This window comes from Phlebotomus argentipes, unplaced genomic scaffold (assembly GCF_947086385.1).
Source record: "Phlebotomus argentipes unplaced genomic scaffold, Phlebotomus argentipes genome assembly scaffold_4, whole genome shotgun sequence".
Lineage (NCBI taxonomy): Eukaryota > Metazoa > Arthropoda > Insecta > Diptera > Psychodidae > Phlebotomus > Phlebotomus argentipes.
In genome coordinates this window covers 11,517,074-11,539,418 of record NW_026776174.1, presented here as the reverse complement: position 1 = coordinate 11,539,418, position 22,345 = coordinate 11,517,074, and the positions used below count along the sequence as shown (strand labels likewise).

General features: G+C 40.9%; 2 protein-coding genes across 3 annotated transcripts in view; one reads left to right on the top strand and one right to left on the bottom strand.

Annotated features, from left to right (window-relative positions):
- The window catches only part of LOC132257409 (uncharacterized), a 45,510-nt gene that overhangs the window by 22,870 nt on the left and 295 nt on the right, over positions 1-22,345 (bottom strand). For both annotated transcript variants that reach the window (XM_059754294.1, XM_059754295.1), the window contains exon 2: positions 20,531-20,684. In XM_059754294.1, coding sequence (XP_059610277.1) covers positions 20,531-20,684 — 154 coding nt within the window. The remainder of the gene's footprint in view (positions 1-20,530; positions 20,685-22,345) is intronic.
- On the top strand, positions 13,230-14,307 carry LOC132257412 (endocuticle structural glycoprotein SgAbd-8-like). The gene is made up of 3 exons (XM_059754298.1): positions 13,230-13,318; positions 13,378-13,736; positions 13,796-14,307. Exons 1-3 carry the CDS (start codon positions 13,310-13,312, stop codon positions 14,175-14,177), a joined length of 750 nt encoding a protein of 249 aa, XP_059610281.1. The 5' UTR covers positions 13,230-13,309; the 3' UTR covers positions 14,178-14,307.

Here is a 22,345-nt window from a genome sequence, read left to right as displayed (position 1 = left end):
GTCCCTCTTCGTATATACTTTTTGAGTTGGGAATCTTCATAATCCCAGCTTAACTGTAATCATGCCTTGAATCACGAAAGAAAGTTGATGACAGTGAATTGAGCAGCAGGTGGAAGAAAGACACTAATTATAGATATTCTAATAATAAAAATAACGACCATTCTATTGACAGTCTTATTGAATTCTCCTGACATGAACACACGGTGTCGACAATATGAGACTTTAAGATTGATGTATTCGTCACTTGATTCAGCAATTGTGCTATCAGAAATCAGTTCACATAAGTGACTCTTTTGGAAGTCAGTTTCACATCAACATTAGAGGTGAATATTTTGATTAAATAATCGATAGAATATTAACCTCATTTTGCTATACATTTTACTTTAAAAGTTGCTAGATAGAATCTTAAGATCATTACGAATTTATTTTCTCGTTGTACGTTTACTGCAAACGCGCAGAAAACGACTGAAGCTGCAATCCCAAATCCTGGCATCCAAAGAAGAGACTTGCAGCACCCTTGTGATTACGCAGCACATACAGAAAACGATTAGGCTGAGAAGAGAGACTCTTGAATTTTCTCCACCAACAATGACAGAGGGCTTTTGTCTAACCTTTCTCCCTCTCATCTTGATATTTTTTCGCCTTCGCCTCTTTCACCCCCTATTTACACCCTGTTTTGTTCTTCACACACTCAAAGCACCCTCAACCGTCTTTCTTATCTCAAGGAGGAATTCCTTGTATTGGAAGTTGTGTGTATTTAGATAAGAAGAAATTGATGAAAAACACTCATTTATATGGTTCTATTTCAATTCCATTCAACTACATAATCATTACCAGCATCATCATCTCATGTGTTGAGTTTCCCGAAGAATCGCTTTCTGATTACTTGTGCAGATGAATTACAGCGCAACCCTTCATTCTTAGGCATTGTAGGGGAACTCAAAGAATTCTCATCGGGCGAAGTTCAAAAGGATAAATCAACAAATTTAATTTTATGCCCGCCCTTTCAACTAATTGCGCGCAAGTGACGGATTGGTAGACTTATTATATTCCACAGTGAGAGAAGAATTGAAGAAATGCTCCCACCGTTATTGAATTATTAAGGAATACATTCCAGAGAGACTGCAGACAGGAAGTGAAGAAGAGAACATTTACCGTCACTTAGACAGCGAAAGGCATCAGGTAACAAGTTGAAATGACGCTATGACTCCTTGTTATATCTGCCGGAGCAGATGAGGCCCTCGCTTTGAGGCAAATTTGATTAGAGCTGTTTTTATTGCTATGGAAACTTCTCCTCATCTCAACGGCAGTGCCATTGCCCTCTTCGCATAGGTAATTATGTGCGATTTCAATGGGGAAAAATATAATCAATGCCCTCATGATAAAATCGTCATTGAAGCTCTTTAGTATCCCGCTGGAACAGGATGAAAGGAATAAACGATTCAGCAAATAATGATAGCGACGTGAATTGGAAAATAATTTCGCATTCGATTTTCACATTAAATAGAACGGTACAAATGTGATTTTGATTTGAATGTGCCTCCAGCAAGGTTCCACCGTATGTGGAAAATCCATTCCGTATCGAAATCATAACATTTCTCCCCTGCCCTTCCACATTATTCCCTGATCGTGCCCATGATAGGACGATATAGAGGAGAAAGAACACAAAACATTTCAAGATCTCCTCAATAGTAATGTCAAGGATTATTACGGAATATGATTTTATTTTATATGTTCTGTAGGTAACAATGCTGCATCACAGGAAGATCCACTCATGTGAGCCTTGATGGGAGGAAATAAAATAAAATAAATGGCATTCCTAGAATGTATGACTTTACTGCGGTATGACGACAATTTTAGCAAATGAGAGTGAATGTCGCACAGCATTGAATATGTGGGCGGCATGAGAGGGCCATAAACGAAAAATATCCCTCCCTCTATCACCCTTCGCAGCCCCTATTTAATAGAATTTCTCCTAAACATCACAATATTACTGTTCGCTCTTCCATCTCTAAAAACCTGGGGCGCGTTTTTCCTGCATTTCCACACTCTATATGATTTTTTTACGCGTCTAGAAAGTACAGGAAAATCTTGTATGCTGGCTGGAGAGACTGAAAAATTTACACCCTTCAACTTTTGCTCAACATTTTCAACAATTCAATGCCAAAGTCTGGAGGGAGAAGTGAATAGAGGCTCCGCAGAGGGGGATGCTAAGATGGTTACACGCATAAAGCAGAGGAAATAAATAATTTTTGCATGCAGAGCCGCTGGAAATTCCAACATGACCACCATTTGGGGGACATCAAAGTGTCAGGATATTTATTTAGGGAAAGAGTGTAGTTTCCAAACCTTGAATTTTGCTATCAGAATTTCCCTCGGGCATTGGGAAGCGTGCTCACACTCTTGTGTAAAATTCAAAATAGGCACAAGAAGCACGTTATAAAATGGAATTCGTCAAGATGGTAGAGTGAAGATAGTGCAGTCGCCGACTTAAGATCATTGAAGCGAATATGTGACCAAGAATCGAGTCTTGAATACTAATTGCATGTTGTGTGCTTCTGAAGTCACCCCTCAAGTCAATTTATGCGGCATCTTGGCGCGTTTTAATGCAGATCGCACGCTCTCCGCTGAGCCTAGTGCGTATATAATGATGGGGATCAATAAGGAAAAATAGAATTTGCACATGAAAAGACCAAAATATCCTTCCATTAATCCCGCCACTTGAATAAAAGAGGGAATACTTTGGCGAAAGCGTCGTTCGCCGCATTGCTAGCTTAAAAATTTATTAAAGAAATCACACTTTGCATCACCAACTGTCTTATCTGCATAATGCTCACAATTCCGCTTGACAACGGATGTGAAAAAGAGGCTAATTCCACCGCAGTGAGTGATGATGAAAGCGACGATATTAAGAGCGAGATGTTTAATAAGGAAATTCCGAGAAAAATCCAACAGCGCACTTTCTGCAAAAGCATTTAGTCATTATATTTTCTCGAGATTTTCCCTACTTTCCGCAATTCCCCCATCGTAGAGGCGAAGTTTTGAAACTTTATAGCCATCTCCATAATCTCCGGGGGCGGTGAAATTAATTAAAATTATTCGATTTCTTTGAGACGTCCGCCACAGATACAATTCACTTCATTCAAGGCCTAATAAGGGATCGTTTATCCATTCCGTTCATCAATCTCAACCCCGTGATTTGGGAAATGATTCCCTTTTCACCCCAACCAAATGACGATAATCGTGTAATTTTGAGACAAATAAATGACAATGGCGAGATTTCCCAAGGAAAAATGCTCACGTTCTGACTCCCTGGCACGATCTTTAGTAATTTGGCAGAGTGGAGTAAAAGCCCCTCAATAAATCGTCCAATATGACACCCAAGTGTAGGGCAGGCGAGACGCACACTTTTCCCAATATTATTGACAATCAGCAGAAGGGCTTTGGCGGCAGGAAAGCTTGACGAATGAGATTACCACGCTGTCTGCAGTGGCATCACCCCTCTGATTTACCCCCTCAATTATTATTTTACATTATCCATCGGGCAGAGGCAATGAAATGGTCCGCAGAGAGACTAAAAGCCATCCCGGCAAAGGGTGGCTTTCGCCTGATATCTCAACTCTACGGAAGGGCTCAGAGATCCCAGATTAAATGCGATAAAACTAGTGCCAGCCAACACTTCCCCGCGCATTACATGAATGAATAAATGAGCGGTGGAGAAGCGAAAGCAATTCGCCAAACGCCGAGGGAAAGATTTTCAATGCAATTCCTCAATGAATGGAAATGGCTGGAAAAACACCCCTATATTGCATTGAATGGATGTCTGTATATGCTCAGATGGGGGCGAAATCCTCCAGATTCAGGGGTGAGCATTTAATGCAACATTCACTGAGCCAGTGTATGGCATATGGAGAGAACAATTCCTCCAAACCAAATGTGCAATTCGCTAAATAATAAAAAGGACATGATATAAGCATCTGTTTGGCTCTGCTCGTGGGTGTTCGAGTTTCTGGTATGTGTTCCCAGTGGAACTACAGTTCAATGGCTATCCAACTGTGCGGATTGGAGTTAGAAGATTAAACTGACTCATCTGTTCCGGTCGTTTTGACACTCTAAACTTCCAATTGAGCTTATAAGCTTAGAGGTCTTCAAAGTCCAAAATAGTACAAGATGATGAAATTTCCTCCACAAACTCTGAGACATGAAGCAATAAAGCAATTTAAAAGTGTTCCAGCGAAGATTCCTTTGATATGTGATACAACCTCATCGCAATTACCGAACAAACAACATATAAAAAATCCCCCCAAAGGATGCTGGAAAGGAAAGCGAAGGTAAGTAATTTTTCCCTTTGATGTTGATTCTCCGTGAAACTACATTGTGATTGTAAAATTTAATAACCTGGCAAAACATTGGCCAACATTGAGTGACGATGCAGGGAAATTTAGTCTCCCTTTGGGACTGTGATTTTGTCATTGGGAGAAATGTAATATCCTTGTGTGCGCCCTGGAAGCATTGCTGTATCAACATTGCGGTTCTGGGTAAATAAAATCTGAAAGCAACTATATGTGGTTTTAATTCGACCATTGGAGGTAAGATTACAGGAGAGTTCTTGAGCCAATATTTAAACAAAAGGCACAGCATTTCGATTATGTGGACACAGTGTCACAGAGTGTACAGATATCCATCAGAGCGTCTCATTTACCCTTGCATCAAGTGCAATTCCACCGCGACCCTCATTCTTCCATCAAGTAAATATTTTTCTTACGATCACATCATGAAATTTTAATTACGAACAAATATTTTCCCTGCATCACAATGTATCGCTCAACCCTCCGTGCAAATAACTTGCCGTAGAAGGGTTGATTGAATATCCGCAGCTTGTATTTGTGCTCTCTGTCATCTCACATGATGAATGTGGTCAATGTGAGCAATTTGGTGCACACACAAAGTCTCATTAGAGTGCCACGGAAAAGTCATGGCAAAAATAAGTCGCCTAAGGTCAAATGAACAAGAATCAGATTGATGAAAAACTATATATTTGGTATGTGGAGTTGCATAAGTTATAAACAACAAAATTGATGACTTCGAAGCACGCGCTTTATCGCAAATCATCATCTATAGTAGTGAGAATAGAGAGGTGAGATTTTGTGGAGGTGGAGAATTCATTGCTTTAATTTTTACAATATCCAAATAATTGCGGTTTACTTGTTATTCATCCGACATGTGAGAACTTTTTTCTGCAATTTTCGCCTATGACTCTTCTGTTGCTGCTGTGAAGTTCACATTTTTTGGGCAAAAGGTCACGGATTTTCATTAAAATAGACTTCATTCATCGCAATCACGATTCCAAGCACTGACTCTTTGTGTGTTATTTTCACCTTACGATTTATTGTACCAAATAGAAGTCACTGTGACGGAGAAAAACGACAACAATAGACCTCTGGGTATTCGCATGAGAATTCGCTGGCTCAGAAATTGTTGCTAACCAGAGAGTGTTTTGGGTTACGACGATGCTGTGAATTGAAATTGCACTCAAGAAGTCCCCTTCTAAGTCCACGTCCTTGGAGGATAACACTGCCTCAATTGATGACATACGATCTTATGGTCACAAACAATAAATTCCTAATGAATTAACGTGATTTGTGATTAATTAAATTCCTTCCCAGCAACACTTTCTCTCTTCCCGGGCATTAATGTCTTGACATCATTGCCTACATGTGTGTTTCATCAACTTCCACCCTTTGCCAGGGTGTTTTGTACACAAATCTTCACTGAGCGTCCCTTCTCAAAATGATGACAAGTCATAAATTTAAAAACATAAACCTCCGCACACTGCCGAGGGTGAATATAATAAATGATTCCTCGCCTTCACTTGATATGTAACAAAACTTTAAATCTCGAGATATTATGCAAATCAGGCGGATTAAAATATATTAAGACGACAATGCCACAGACTCAAGACAAATTAGCGCAGACAAAAATTAATATTTCTTCCTATAAGCTCGTGTGAGAGGCACAGTGTTCAGTGCAAAGTTCCCCTCGACTAATCACTAACAGCGATCATGAGGCATTTTTGATGGATATCACCATCATATCTGGCGGCTAAACAGAAATTGCGCCAAAAGACACGCCACGGCAATTCCTTCAAATTCATCTCTGATGAATGCCGATCTGTGATTGCACCAGGTGAATTTTTTAACACATTTAACGCTATGGTTTCATCTCATTCTTCTCATTTTTTTGTGCACGCCGCATTGACTTCTTCATCTCACTCTATTGCAATACACTTTCAAACCTTGATGTTGATCATGATCTACATAACACACACAATCGGAGAAAAAAAAAGACGTCCAAAGGTGGGTGCAGAAGACTTGTTGAATTGATACGATCGCATGCCAGATTTCATCATACCCACCGTTTAATTGGATATAATATATAAAAATACATCACAAAGCACAATCCTCTAAAATACTATGAGAAAAATTTCTCGATGCCGATTAAATGATTGATTCTTCATCATCTTCAGCGCAGCCAAAGAGCAACGAGAGGCATCGCATTGCATCATAATCCAAATATGTTGCCGGTCATCCAAATTTGAGCACAATTTCGGCGGTGGAAGAGGCAGAAAAAGTTGTAACAAATTGTTTTAAGTATTCAACCCGTCAGCTTTTTTGCTCATCCTCCCGCGGCATCACACAACTCTCTAAATTACCGAATCCATCTTCCACGCACACACACGGCGAAGCGATTACTTCAAGGTTTTCTCGATTAAAAGGAAAAATTGCTTCCGTAAATTTAAAACAAACGTCGAATTACTGCTCACAGCTTAAGTGCCTCTAATTCAACAATGGTCATGAGTTTTCCTCACACCGCGGCGCTCAACTTGCCAAAGCCTTTTGGCCGTGTTTGAGGAAATGTTAGAGGATTTCAGCAATGAAATTTGAGAAGACGAAGTCGCTGAATAATTCATCGATTGAGGTAATATTCCAAAAAGGGATTGTTCATCAAAATTGTTCTAGATCGGATATTGGTCGTGTAGTACAAACACTTTTCCCGCATCGAGGGTGAATAATGTAAGAAAGACGAAATACATTCGACACCGGGAGAGATACAAAGGAAAACATAAATATAAAAGATATAACCCATCGTTACCTTGGCGCTTTTGGTGAGGTTTATGCGTCTCAGCGAATCAATAAGACATTACAGAGCACATATAAGAGAGAGTTGCACTCAAATGCTGGTTGTTTCTTGATAAGCCAGCTTATGCTAAGTTGGACTTGACTTAAGAAGATGGTCTTGAAAGAAGATTACTCTGAAGAACAATTGCAACGATCGCTGTGTCGAAAAATGTGCCAAAAATTTGATATTTTCGACACTGATGGTGTCAAAAGTGGGGAAAAAGCTTACAAATTGAGCAAGTGGAAAAATTGTTGAAACCTCTCAATAATACTGAATAAAGACCTTCCAAATCTCCTGCAGAAAATGCATTGAATTGCCAAAAAGTCCGGCAAAAATCAGGCTCACAATCCATAATTCTAAATAATTTATCGCATGAACGCCGCGCTCAAATGTGCCCCCTTTTATGCCATTCATTGTCTCTTCAATAAATTTATGTTTTACGCAGACACAACCGACCGCCGAGATGATATTTCCTCCTAAGCGCGCCAAATGAGATTCATTACTATTTCACGAGGAAAGTAATCCCAGTCCCAAAATTCATCTCCCCACACAGCAAATATCCGCAAATCCCCTCCTGAAATATACCAAATTCTTCACGTGGATATGAAAATATCTCAGAATAGACCGCCTCTTCAACCCTCTTCTTCCGGGAAATCCAGTGTGTGCGCTCAGGTTATAAAAAGGTGGCATTTCCGAGCACCTCTCTTTAAAATATATTGCCTATGAGATATCGAAAAATAAAGTATTTATAGCATAAACAGCATAGATGCCGGTACTGACGTCAATACCAGAAAAATCACACATAAGCCCGTTCACATGGCACAAATTACCACCCCTTGTGGGGCTTCAGCGCGGGGCTGAATTCCAACAATAGCCCGAGAATGAGTCATTTTCGCAAAATTGCGCAAGCCAAACAAATATACTACAAATTCCGACTGTTGTTTCACCTTCCATCATCCCTCTTTGTGGCGCTCTGTCTTTTTTTTCGGCCAAAAAGAAAAGCAATAAAGCCGCTGTTGGCACTCTTGCGAAAACACACACCCGTGATACAGGTGCAATAGGCAAAGGAAATGATAAAACACTCGCTTTCTGTCTGTCGCCACGTGAAAATGCAGGGCAATGTGGAAAATTTTGTAGTATATATTCGTGACCCCATCATTAAAAGTGGCAACCTTCGCTTTTCCTTCTCCCCATCAGCCGAGAACACCACCGTGTGGCTGTGTTACGAGGCGCGTTTTGTAGGTCAACACTACATTTTCGAGTGAGTCATCACGAGTCGTCGTCATGGGAAAAGTCAGTCGCAATTGAGAGGAGGTTGTTGGGCGGAGATAAAAGGCAAATTTCGATCATTTTTTTTCTTCTTCTATCAATTGACTTCGCGTGGAGCGGTGCTTACCTTTGTTATCAGATGAGTGACAATTGAAAATCAATCGTACAATATTTAGAATGTTCTTGTCAAGAATGTTCTCTTCCCTGTCTTCACTCTCTATCGAGCCACCCAAAAGTCACGTCAAAATGACACTGGGATGCAAAAATGCCAGTGTTGCTCTTAATTACGTTACGTAACAAATCACTTGTATTAAAATTTGTACATAATTTCACCAAAAATGTCTTATTTGTCATTCAGTATTGTTTCAGAGTGAAAAGAGAGTGTGGGAAATATGCGGACAACAAACTCTTCTCGTCACCAACATTCGCGCACAAATGAACAGGATGCGAGCTTCTGTCAGTTTATAAGGAGAGAGAGAATAAAAGAAGAGCACAGGTTCTGTGAGGAAAACTCGCACTTCCTTTTTTTCTCCTATGTCCACCTACGCGAAAGGTTATAGAAATACTGCAGATAGACAATGATGTCATACACACCAAATACTCAGGAAAATCCTCTCATTCACCACTCTCGGCGCTCTCGTTGCTCTCATTCACCCTCATGGAAGGCCAGAGCAGATGGAAAAGCGCTTTTCTCACCCAGCATTACGACACTTTCCACCAATGGCGTCCGCATGTCGTTCGGCGAAGACATGCGCCTGTGCCGCACAGAGAGAATTCTCTCGCCCCGGCGAGAGAGAGCTGGAATTTCGATCGATGACAGTATCATGGAGTGTGCTTCCCATGTCGGAAAAATCCACCCCTTCTGGCCCTCTCTGGTGGCAAAGCGAACTCCTCACATAGAAGCGCCCCGCCGCGAACAATACCCTCGAACATTCGTACGAAAACACTCACGAAAAGCTGAATCGACCAATTTGAAATTGAGCCCAAATTGGGGCTTCCTAAAGAAAAAATGAAAATTCAATTTGGCCACATTGATTGAATTATAAAGTTTTCACTCCAAAAATGCCCAAATCAAACAATCTCTCCAGAGCCTTCAGCTCATCGCACGAGCGCATATAAATACATTAAATTCAATGTGATATCACATTGCAGAGCATCTATTTTATCAAAAAAGCATAATGTATAATTTGCTTGCAAAAAAATTGTGCCTATTTTATTTAATTTCTCCTGTGGGTGGTAAACAAATGCAAATAATTGCCAACACACGAAAGGGCTGTAAAATGAAATACAGTTGAGTTAATGACCGAAAGGTTGCTTCTCGATGTGGCAATTCTCATTTGTCTCAACATCGTGTGAGGAAAAAAATGCATAGAAAAGCCGCTTAAGGGTTAAATGAGGGCAATCCACCCGCAGTTCTTCAACCCCTTTTCCGCCTTTTTCCTATTGTCCCCCATTTGGTATAGATCAAACATTCTCACCCGAGATAGTTATTAATAAGACGTCACACGAATTGATACACCAATAACTTTTGTCATAAGATTTTTACCGTTCTGCACGCACTTGTTCGTGCACACTTTCAATTCAGCATCCCCGCAGGAAACCCTTGTCCCTCCCCGTTGAGCCCAATTGAATTCTCTGCGAGTGCCAGGCAACGTTTATTTATTGCACACAAGACACTTGAGCGTGGACTGCAAAACGGATACCTTGCGAGTTCTCCTCTCATCTTTCGAATGACGACTTGGCTTCACAATTTGAGGGTGTTTCGTCCCCCATGCATTTGTCATTCCCTACACTTCTTGGCGATTTTATTCGGTGGTTGGGCAAGATAGTTTCACCGTGCAGCGCTCGTCATTCCCTATGTTGAATCACACTTCACTGCAATGAATCTCACTTGTGACTCTCGTATTTGCTGTCTTCGACGTGGAGGAACAAGTGTTTGGCCATTTCCTTGAAATCACAGTCACTGGAGAATGAAATGCAGAGAGAAACTTCCTTGGAACATGTGCCAATCAAGCAAGTGTTTATCGATTGATAGACTTTAACTCAGTGTTCAATGCAAATGATTCATTATAATGCAGTAATGAGAGAGGAAAACTAGCAGACTTTCGCGTTCGTTTCTGTTTGGAGTTGTGATTTTAAGTAATGATGGATTATGGTTCCTTAATGCACAGTGCAAATTGTATAGATTCGAGGTCATAAAATCAATGAAATCTTTCAACACTGAATCAATAATTAACTTCTTTATTGTCTCTATTTTTCTGAGACAATCTTATTGTTAAGTATCCAAATCTCATCGCGATATCGTGAGCGGCTTTTCCATGGAAAAATGCAAGTATTATGCTAATGAGCATGAAAATTTGTCATTGATTTTGGGTTCTGTATTGTTACAGCAGACGAACAATAATTCGATAAATATCACTCATTGCTAGCAAATTACATAAACCTTCGCTGTGTGTTTTTCTGATTCCTCGCCCACAGTTAATTTGCGCCCATAAAAATTGCACCATTGACCAAGTTGTAATAATAACAAAGCGCCGAGGCAAACAATGATAAGAGAGACACTGAACTGATCGTCGTCTCACTTTCACAGCACTTTGGAAGATTGCAAATAAAATCTTCATTTGTCTCGCAGGATCACAAGAAAGCCAGACAGAGTTGAAAAATCCTCCAGTGGCACGATAATAGATGAAAGTCCGTCAAGTGCGGAGACGGAAAAAGCGAAACACTTTAGCGTTCTTGTCAGTGATGCAAGTCACTGTTCTCCCTTGTCTCACGTACACAACAGCGCAAGATGTATAGCTTCTCTTCTCCACCTTCCTTTTCCTAATTATATTCTTGCAAAATATATGGGGAGATTCATTTCTGGAGAAGCTCCAGATGATAAATGCGATTATATGGAAAACTTAAATATTCATTTAAGCCACACAACACACACGAGGGAAACTGTGGTCAAAGTCGACAAGAAAGAGAACATTTGCATATCTGACGATTTACCGTATGCTGCAAATTTTCCATTATATCTATCCATTGTCCAGTTCACTCCACTTGCGCCCAACACACCCAAATCATAAATAGTCGTCCTCATTCGCCATCTGATGCTTCTGCATATTGCACGAAAATGCATGAGCACTTGTAATTTAACGCCCAACATTGCCAGCGTTATGATATAATAAAAATACAAGGATGAATTTTGGACATCTCGGCTCGCCATTAAACTCTTCTGCAATAATTGCCGCCCAGAGTGTGATGTTAGCAATAACTATAATACACCATTTCACCACTTTTCAGCTCAAACACATTTCAACAGCTGATGAAAAATTGCAAATTGCCCTGAAATTAAATTTCCACCGAAGTCCATTTTAGCGTGTCAGGAATTACTTGTATGAAATTAAGGTGGAAAAATATGAGGAAAAGCAATTTTTCCCCATAGGCATTTGAGATGATAAAAGTGTGCATTCCTTTCTAACAATTCAATTAAAATTTTGCAATTTATCTGCTCACAACACTTCGACACAATCCACCGATTTGACCCACGATCTGACCCCATGTCGAGAGCTCTGAATCTGCTCTGCTCAGCACCATCACTAAATTACCACGGTGTCCTCTGCATGACTGTGCCTCGTCATTAGCATGCGGCGCTGCTCCCTAATGAGCACACAGCCGAAAATCTTGGGCATGTAAGCGACCGATGAAGGTAGGAAATGTAATTGATTGAAATTGTCTGCGAGATAAGTAGACAAGAGGAGTGAGAAACAAAAAGAAGCCAACAATTAGCATTTGCTCCGCACTTCAATTAACTTCCAAACACCTTCTTCAAACACAAACACGCGAGACTCTGTCCGATCAGAGCTCTATTGATACAAGCAGACGCTTATTAGAGGAAATAAAACACCAGATAAATGCTCATATTTTAGAGTTATTAATGAGAATCTTCGCATCATTCAAAGTTTGGGCGTGATTTGTTGGCAAGAATCGTGACTAGTGCCTCTAATGGCAAAAAAACGGAAATACAAGTAATTGTTTAAACCAGGATCTTCGTAATGAAGACTTCAAAGCCAACTCTATGAGATGAAATGTGAGAAGAATTCCCCAAGCGACGTCCTTTTCCGTTAAAGTAAGTCGCATTTAGGTGCCCAAGTAGCGAAAAGAAGTCAGCATGACGTTATTTCAGGCATTTCAAACGTATAAAAAACCTAAATTTGAATGAAGTATTCAACTTAGAATGAAAAAAGAGACGATTAAATGCGGATTTGGTGTAATTAACAACTCAATGCAACATATAAATGCTCATAACTGCTCAAAAGAAAGCTCATGGCACAGTTTTACTCCTCTCGAGCTTGCTAGCTTCACAGCTTTAAGCTGTAAGTTTCTTAAATGAATTCGAGAAGTCAAGCCTTAACTCGTGAACTTCTATTCTCACAGAGATCAGCATCGAATTAACCTCCACATTCCCAGTGCGCTACTGGGGTAGTGAATCATCATCATTCCGCGATAGGTGAGAAGTGAGAGGTGACGATGCTGTACACAAAATCTCTGGTGACCTAGAGTAAATGTGTGTACGGGCAATTTTTCCCATCTCCCAGATCAAGCATAATAGCGCCTTATGATTTGTGTGTGTACACAAGAGTGTTGCTGCCACAGTTCGGAGCGCGTGCAAATATGATGGAGGGATCTCCTCTCCATGACGATCACTTTTTCATCGCGCGCAGAGTTCTCAGATGGCATCTCCGGGTTGCGAGGTGGCTATATAATCGGATGGAGTCTTAGACACTAGCATCAGTCTCTCGTGCACCTTCGCCCAGTGAAGTGTGAACTCGCCAGAGTGTTTCGCATAAGATTATTGTATTTTATAGCTTCGAAGATGAAATTGGTAAGATTTGCGCGCCACACTCCAACGAGTGGTTTTCCTGTACTGCACTTGTGTTACAGTTCATTGTGATCGCCTCTGTGATTGCCGCCACTTCGGCCGCGCATCTGGGAAATGGCTACATTCCCCCACCGAGCAATGCCCTGTCCGCCGGCGGATCGCCCTTCCTGCAGGGCCCTCGGCCATCTAACCAGTACTTGCCGCCCGGCGGCCAGAATTTCCGCCACTCTGCCGGATTTGGCGGCGCTGGAAGTGGCGCCTTCGCCGGTGCTGGCGCCTCGCACCAGCCCCAGTTCCGCGCCCAGCCCAACTTCGGCGGTCAGGGACAATACCAGCCACAGCAGTACAACGCCGGACCCCAGATCCCCATCCTGCGCTTCAGCAACAACGTCAACGCCGGCGACGGCAGTTATGATTTCGAGTGAGTTTCCTAGCGCGATTCTGCCATCTACAGCCCTGCTAACTTTCCCTGATTCTCAGCTATGCCACCGGTAACGGAATCATGCACCAGGAGCAGGGACACGTGAACAACTTCGGCACTGATCAGTCCGAGCAAGTGGTTTCCGGCGCCTATTCCTACACTGGCGATGACGGCAAGACCTACTCTGTGAGCTACAGGGCTGACGCCAACGGCTTCCAGCCTGTCGGCGATCACCTGCCCACTCCACCTCCAATCCCAGAGGCCATCGCCAAGTCCCTGGCCATCGCCGCGAGGACGCCACAGCAGGGCTACAACGACGGCCAGTACAGACCCTCCGGACAGGGCTTCCCGCAATCCGCCCGCACCCAGCAGCAGTACCTTCCTCCGGCCGTCCAGAGCGCCCGCCAGTCCTTCAACCCCCAGACGGGATACCACTACTAAGAGCCACGCACTCATCCCACACAAATACTCCTCAAGTGGAAGAATAGAGATGACAAACGCCTTTGTGTAAATTATGTAATTTAAAACAATTATAGCAAATACTTTTCGATACTAAAATACTTAGAGACAAACTGATAGAAAATCCACTCTTTTCTCGTTGCGGAAATGCCTTCAACTTGGAAAAAATTTATGTAGTACAAGGCCTGATCATTGGCGATTGTTTGCAGTTATGAAAATTGGCATTTAAATTCTTTGCCATTACTTTGCATATATTTTCTTCTCAAACACACGCGCGCCACACATGATGATTTCGATAGTAATCAGCAGAAATCTTCGTTGGTACTTTATTAAAAGGCAGATTTCATAAGTCTTCACATTCAGCAAATGGACACAATCTATAATTACTGCAAATTTAGAAGAACAACGGAAAGCAAAAGTCGCGAAATTCAGCAAAAAAAACACTCATCAAACAATGTACGATTCAATTGATTTTGAATACATTCTACAAAGGTGACAATTTGCCATAAATGTTAGGCAGAAATAAGGCTTCTGCTAACTTGAGTGAGGCAAGCATTTCTCATTTTATATCGGCAATTTAAATTGCCCTTTCATTAAATTAGAATAGTCCTATGATTAAGTCTGTGGACTTGTCGCTACTGAATTAAAAGTTGAGAAATCAAATTATATAAAGCCTCATTCCACCTCTTTCCACCACTCGCGGATAAAAATGCCAAATTGTATAATACAATTTGGTAAAAAATTCACGTCCGAGGAGTTGGTTAAATTGGGAAATGCAGAAGAGGAATAAAGGATTTGGTTACGTTGTCTGAATTTAGAAAAATTCCCCATTCAAAAGGTGGACAGAATATCTAAAAGGGGGAATAATTAAACGATTCCAGACGGCCAATATTAATCATTTAAATTCCTCCTTGGGAGGACGATTTGAATCCTGGAGATTTTCATTGCAATCCTCAGACGAAAATGTAATTCATGACTTTATGCATATCGCACATACAGAGCAATGAGCGAGAGAGACAGAAGGGAGCTGAAGAAATAGGGATTCAATATTGCTCAGATTATTTCTTTTCACCACAGAAGAGATTTTTATTCTCTCTTTTATTACAACGCCTTTTATCCCGTCGACTCAGGAAGGCAAAAAAGGCAACCACCCGCTGTTATTGAAGGGGTACTCAAAATCCTTCATACCAACCACTGAGCAATATTTTCCACCCCATCCCCACGAGTATGTCACCTCTGCTTCGCCCGCCACCCGCCGCCCATCGCCAATGTGACACACAAGACACAAAGGCCCAAATATTGGCCCTATTTCGTCTATTTGTGTTTATGCAAAACGCCTCGACAGCCCCTCTTGTGCGAGTGACTGTATCAATATTGCTCACGAGGAGGAGACAATGCTTAATAGCATTTACGCGCGACTTTCTCACAATATTATCGGCGAAATATATTCAGACTCAATGAGGGGATAAAGCAAATATTTACTCCAGATCGACCAAAATCCACCAGATCCTAATTTGCGGTGATAAAGTGAAGATTCACCTTCCATTCAATTAACGCCTCTGCGCTTCACTTCTCGTGAGATTTCTCCAGTGAAAATTGAAAATTCTCCTCCAGGAAATCCAACAAAGACCAGAGGAAATGAAAATCCAGTACAAAGAATGACTTTTTTTCCACTGAGAAACTCCTACACGAGGCAGAAAATGAGGTGTATTTCATGAGAGCGTCAGGTGTAATGAATCTCACAATCTCCCGCATTTGCAGAATCCACTGTCTTCACGGCAAGAGGAGATCAAGTTAATCATCTGCGCACATGCAGGGTGTTTTTGCATCTTCTCTGGCGAAATAAAACTCATAAAATTCACGCGCCACCCTCAAACTCTCGCTCACAAATCCAGTGAAAGTGTGTGCAAAGTTTTACTGTGAATGACAAAGGAAGCACATTTCACTCTCTTTAAGCAACTGAACAGATTTCTACACACACAAAAAACAGTCAAGTCCGTCAAGCTAAATCCCCAGAGGTTGAGAAGTGTTTTTGCACCTCCTTCAGCACAACATGTTCAGCAAATCGAATGTGTATGACTTGTAATTGGGGGGGAAACTATGCGTGCATGCACGCAAAATATGAAATCCCCATCATCTTCCCATAAAATCTCATAAATACCACATTTCTATCCCTCGTCTGGAAAGATGAAATCACAAATCAATACTGTATTGTCAAGACTCCCAACTGGAAATCATTGCAATTGGAGGATTTTCCATTTTATTACCTCCCCTAAGTTTATCGTAACATTACGAATATCTGCCGAAAGGCGATTTGCTGCGAGGCACCCCACTAAGCGACGACAAGATAATAATTAAAATGAAAGCTAAATCCTTAGGAGACAGAAAAGTGCCCCATTCTTTCAGCAGACACTTCATCCCTCTATTGAAAATAATGGCCTGACAGGAAAACGTATTCAGATTCTTCACTACCCGAAGTGAGCAAAAACAAAGACTTCCCAAAAAAAGAGACAGAATACTATTAAAATACTGTGTGACAGTGATCAAAATAACGTGAATTACAAAATATATTTTGCGTCGAAATTCACATTGTTCATTTAGACATTTAAGAAATTAATCTTCTTTGATGTGATAAGCAAATTCTTCGACATCAATCTTTATTTTTTCTTCCGGATTTTTCTCCAGCGAAATTACTTCACTCTGTCAACATTTGATTTTCCCGGGCAATTAAATATTCAATATATGAGTGAATTGAAGGCGGAAAGAGCCAATATCATAATATTGCTTATGGGGTCGTTTAAGGAATTTTACCACGTTTTGAAGATGACATAGAGAAACAAAAATGGCACCCCAGACTCCATTATATCCACACAATATTCTCCTTCTTCCTGGGCTCTCTTTTTTTCCGTGAAACTTAATATTTATGATGCATCACCGTCAAATGGAGTACGTTCAAAGTGGAGGCGAGACTAATTCATCTTTATTAATCCTGGCGGGTGTTGTCTGACAAACGACCTATTGCCACGTTCAATATTTGTTAGTTCTGACATTCCCGTATTCAATGGAAGGCGTTCGGCTGGTGGGATGAGTATTTATGGATACTCAGATGATGTGTCTTACATTATACGGTTAGAGAGTGAGACAGGGTGTGTGTTGTGAGTGAATCTGTCAAGTTGCTGGGAAAGAGGCGCAGCCTTTCTTTTCCATATATTCACATTTTACCCACAATTCAATGCTCTGAAGGTACTTAAATCGCCATGTAGTTGAAAAATATGTTGCGGCCAATTAATATCCCATTTGCCGAGTGTTTCTTCGGGAAAATTCTTTCCCAATAATTCCCCCTCCGCCCACAACAATCAACTCACATTACGTTATTGCTTCGGGGGCGATGTGGTGTTTCGGCAAATTTCAATACACTTTCCCATTAAGTTTGAAAGTTAATTTTCCAGACGCACACAAATTGATGCCTCCGCACGATGAACAGCATGTTACATGAAATTGAATTTGAATGCCGATGAAAATTCATTAAATTGCTGTTTAATTTACATTTCTCGCTTCGGAAAATTTAAATATTTCAACCCCAAAAAGTCCCAGAGGAAATATTATATTAAAGGTATAAATTTTAAGTTTTCCCTTCATCGCAAGTTTCCATTTGCAAGTTATACTGGAAAAATCCCACTGAGCTCCATTGAAAGCTCTCTCTCTTTCTGTGATATCTCGTCACAATATATTCCTCATTCTCTTGACGATGACTTGCGGTGGAGATATAAAAATGTCACCCTCGTGAAGTCCTTTATCCTCAAAGTGAATTCATGCCTTTTCAAATTCAAATTAGATTCCTTTTCCGGTCACTCAAGTGACTTTTACTTTCTCACCCACTCACGATGGCTTCTGCTCATCCCTTTAATCGCCCTACACAAAATCCAATGCTGAGTTATTCTCATAGCGTCTGTCTCAGGTTCTTTTTTGTGCATTATTATTCAATTGGAAAGTCGATGGCAGAAAACTCTATAATCTTTTTGTACTACTCAAAACCCTCTTTGTAAGCCAAGGAGGGTAAAAATTAAATTTATGCATGAAATACACACTGCTTTCCCCAAAGATTCAAATTTCATTCCGCAGACTGACTAACGATTGGTGCGCTTTCCTAAGATGACAAGTAAAGCAGAGTGTATTTCAATCTTCTCGTGTCCACCAAAAACATCTGAGCCATATTGAAGCCTTAATCCAGAGCTTTCCTCACTTTTCCCTTCGCATTTTGTTGAGAGAGAGAGACAAATGGTGTGCCGAGGAAGGAAATTGAGAATGAAAAAGCTTCGCGTGAGTAATTCTAATCAATTTGCCAAATGTAACTAATTTCAAAGTTTTTTCCCCATCTATTCCCACTGATGAATTTATTTACATCCCACTCGTGATGTGCTCTTTTTCTCGCTGTGTTTCACCGGAGGAAAAACCTTCTCCTTGAACGTGACATGCGGTAGTTTGACTGAAATTGTCACTTGTGGTTGGGAAAAAAAGCCACACAGCAAATGAAGTTCAGTGCTGCAAGTGGGATTGAAAGGCATACAATTTGACTGTGGTTTACCTCAGCGCACTGAAAGCTGAAAATGTGTGTGCAGCGCAGGTATAATGAAAAGTCAAATAAGAGCCATTCAGTTAAATCGCGTGTATCTCTTTTGAAAGGCTTTTCGGTGAAAGAGGATTGGAGTGTGTTATGAAGTGTCATTTGAATCGAGGACGTCGAATGGTGTGAGAATCATTTTCAATTATAAATCCCTTGTTGGAAGACTTTCCAGAGGGTGAGAATGGAGGAGTCTTTCCTCGTTCAGGCTGTGATTAGAGCTTTTCTCAACGACATCTTCAGCAATTCTAATGGGTGATTGTATTGAATGTCTGCGACTGGAGACGTTAACTCATTAATACCCACGTGCGATGCACCTCAGGCGTTAATTGTCTTTCTGAATATATTCCTTTGCGGTGGATTAACAAAGAGTCGTTGCGAAAGAATTATTGTAAGCTTAAATTTTTCAATTATCTATTGAATAGAAATAGCTTTCAGCATTAAATTACATTCCGTGCACTCTGATGTCCAATGCCAATGAAGGTATGCAAATGTTTCCAATCTCTAAAGCTTTGCACTGAATGATTAAGTCAAAAATTCTCTTTATTACACTTTTTTCTGCTATTTTTCATGTTCCTTTTATTTTAATTACAATGACATTTTAAGAGTCTTGCTTATTGTTTATGTTCTTATGCTTCCTTAAATAAATATACACTTAACCAAGCATGAATTTAAGTCAGTTTGACTTGCTTAAAGATCAATCTTCTCACAGAGTTTATAATAATATAAATTCAATTCCCAAAAGTTTGCACACTTTTATGCGAACTGTTAATAAATTCCCAGTAGTGCAGGATTTTTCCTTCTGTCTATTCCGTGTTGATTTAGAATAAAATGAATAATTTATGAAATTTAAAATCCCAACTTTTATACCATTTCAATTGTATTGCACACATGAGAGCAGTTGTATTGCCGCTATACATCTTCCTGCGAGATCCAGAGTCAACATATTGGGCGGAAGCAGGGAAAAAAATGCATTATGTGTGCTTCTGTGAATCTCATCCTCGCTCTCTCTCTCTCGTCTCAAATTCACCCTCCTATTTGGTCTTCCCTCCCAAAGCTCACCCCCTTTCTAAGCCCGTGCGCAAAAAGTTTTCGCCACTGTGTGATGCTGTGAGAGGAAACTTACGGACAGATTTTGGTTCCTTCCTCCGCAGCGTCAGCAGAGAAAATCCATGAAAATGAACTGTGAGGAAATCCAACATGTAATGACTGTGCGTCGGAAAGTTTTCACGCTGTACAATTGAGTGAAACTAATTCTCTAACAACAAAACTTTCAATACACCAGCGGAAAGGCATTAAGCTCGTGTGCTGTGTTTAAACATAATCAACAAGACATGCGGATTGGATTTCAGTCCAGAAGTGTCACTCACAATAAGCAGGGAATTAATATCCGTGAGACAAATGGATTGAGACGGGGATAAATTGAATTACCACGCAATCAATAATACCCATTCTGAGAAATATGTACGTAGTTTTCCGCCCGATACGACGCATTGCGATTGAGCCGACTTGGCTTCTAAGAAAGCTCTATTGAGGGGAAAATCCGCCGTGCGTGGCGATATCACGGATACCAACCCGCAAGGAAAATTCGTGGAAAACTCTAGGTGGCAGATTGATCGATGAAAGGTATTGAAGCTTCGAGAGCTTATCAATCTGCTGTCGCTGGCGCGATAAGGAAGCTAAAAAGCGTGGGAATCCGCACAGAGTGACTCACCTGCTTTGGCAGTGTTTCAGATCCGCCCACTTCCTGTCCCTCCTTCCGGTCAAATCTCTCGAACTTGAAGCTATTAGAGCGGTAGAGTTCGTTGTCGTCACGTCGTCGATTGCGACACAGACGTCGCGTCAGGATATTCCCGGCGGAGCGAGGTCTGAAAAATGCATGGAAAACAAGAAGACAAACTCCTTCAATTCCATGTCCAAATATACACGCGAAATCTCTTCTTCTTCTCACCCAAAAGTCAAACATGAAAAACTAAAGAAACACAACAAATATTCATGCAATTCTGTACGTGCTCCCAAAAGTTTTCGTGATCAAATTGAAAGAGCATCGCATTATTCAGCAGAAACATCCATTGTGTAAAGCTTTCAGATGATTTCCATCTTCGCTGCTGCCAAGACACTATTGGCAATTTCATGAAATATTCAATATGCATCACACATCTATGCTTGGACAGAAATGAAACTGTTGAATTGCCATTTTTTCTCACTTACAAAAGAATTTTGCACGGGCAAATTGACGTGAAAAATCGACAGAATGGCGCTCTTTAAGTGATAACAGCTCGTTGGATAAAGAACTTGTTGAATTTTCACATCAAATATTTCACAAGAGTCAACAAAGTGACTTTTCCTCGATGTGAAAACTCATTTCTCAAGGAGTCACTCAAAAGCCAACACGTTTAGGAAATCTATTCACCGGATTCACCATGACATGGCAATTCTTTGCCACACACACACACACGCCCGAAACTCCTTTTCCGACCATTTAATTGTGTAGCATGTGTGGCACAGGAACTGGAGCGCAGAGATGAAAAGATTAAGAAATTGATTTTCCCAGGAGGATTTCCCCGCGAAATGACTGCTACATGGAAACACATTCAGAAATATTGAGTCCTTATCTCTTCCCATCCAATCGCGCGACCCCTCAATTCGCCCACCCGAGAATGTGGAACATATTGGCAAAATATGTGAGTCACAGGCCTTCTGCTCGCCCCTCAGCGCGTCTCCCAAGCGTCTGCCCAAGTACTTTTCGCGATAAACATTGATGTACTCGTGTGAGAGAGGGAGAGAGAGTGTGGGAGAGAAAACTTGGCGCCATCCGAGTCACTTTTCATTTCTTGCTGCGAAAATATCAAACAGCAAATCGAATTTGTTGTCGCCATAGAGCTCCAATATTGACCATTTACAAATTTCACCCTGAAACTCTTTTGGACGCACGGTTTTTGTTGATAAAAACACGCCCATTAAAAATATCACGCTGAACAACTTTTTTGCGTAGATGCCATCAATGCGGAATTTATAGAGCCTCATCCCCTTTTCCCGCTGGGGATTCATTGAATATTTTACGTGAGGCTCTGGAGGACGCAGGAGAGATTAACTGCGTGGGTGTAATTCAGAAGAGACTTGCGAAGGGACATTCGCGCAGGGCTCGAACACGTGGTTTTGCTGTTATTAAAAGACTGCTCTCGCGCCTCAATCCACATTTGATGAAGGAAAAGCACGTAGTGCTAAAATATTCAAATCCACATACATAAAACAGTGTATTTTACGCGATAGCGTTACGTCATGCGGCCGAAACCGGCATCAAAATGTTAGAGAATGAAACAGATTCAGTGAAGATCAATTAAGAAATTTCTGGGGCACATTTAACTAGTCTTTAGATAAAAGAAAACAATTACATCATTGAAACTTAAATTATTTAAATGTACGCAAAGTGATTGAGTTTATTTAAAACCATAATGAAGATTGTATCGTTACAAAGATAGCAATACCAATCAAAATAGATCCAAATGAAGTGATGAAGGAAATAGCG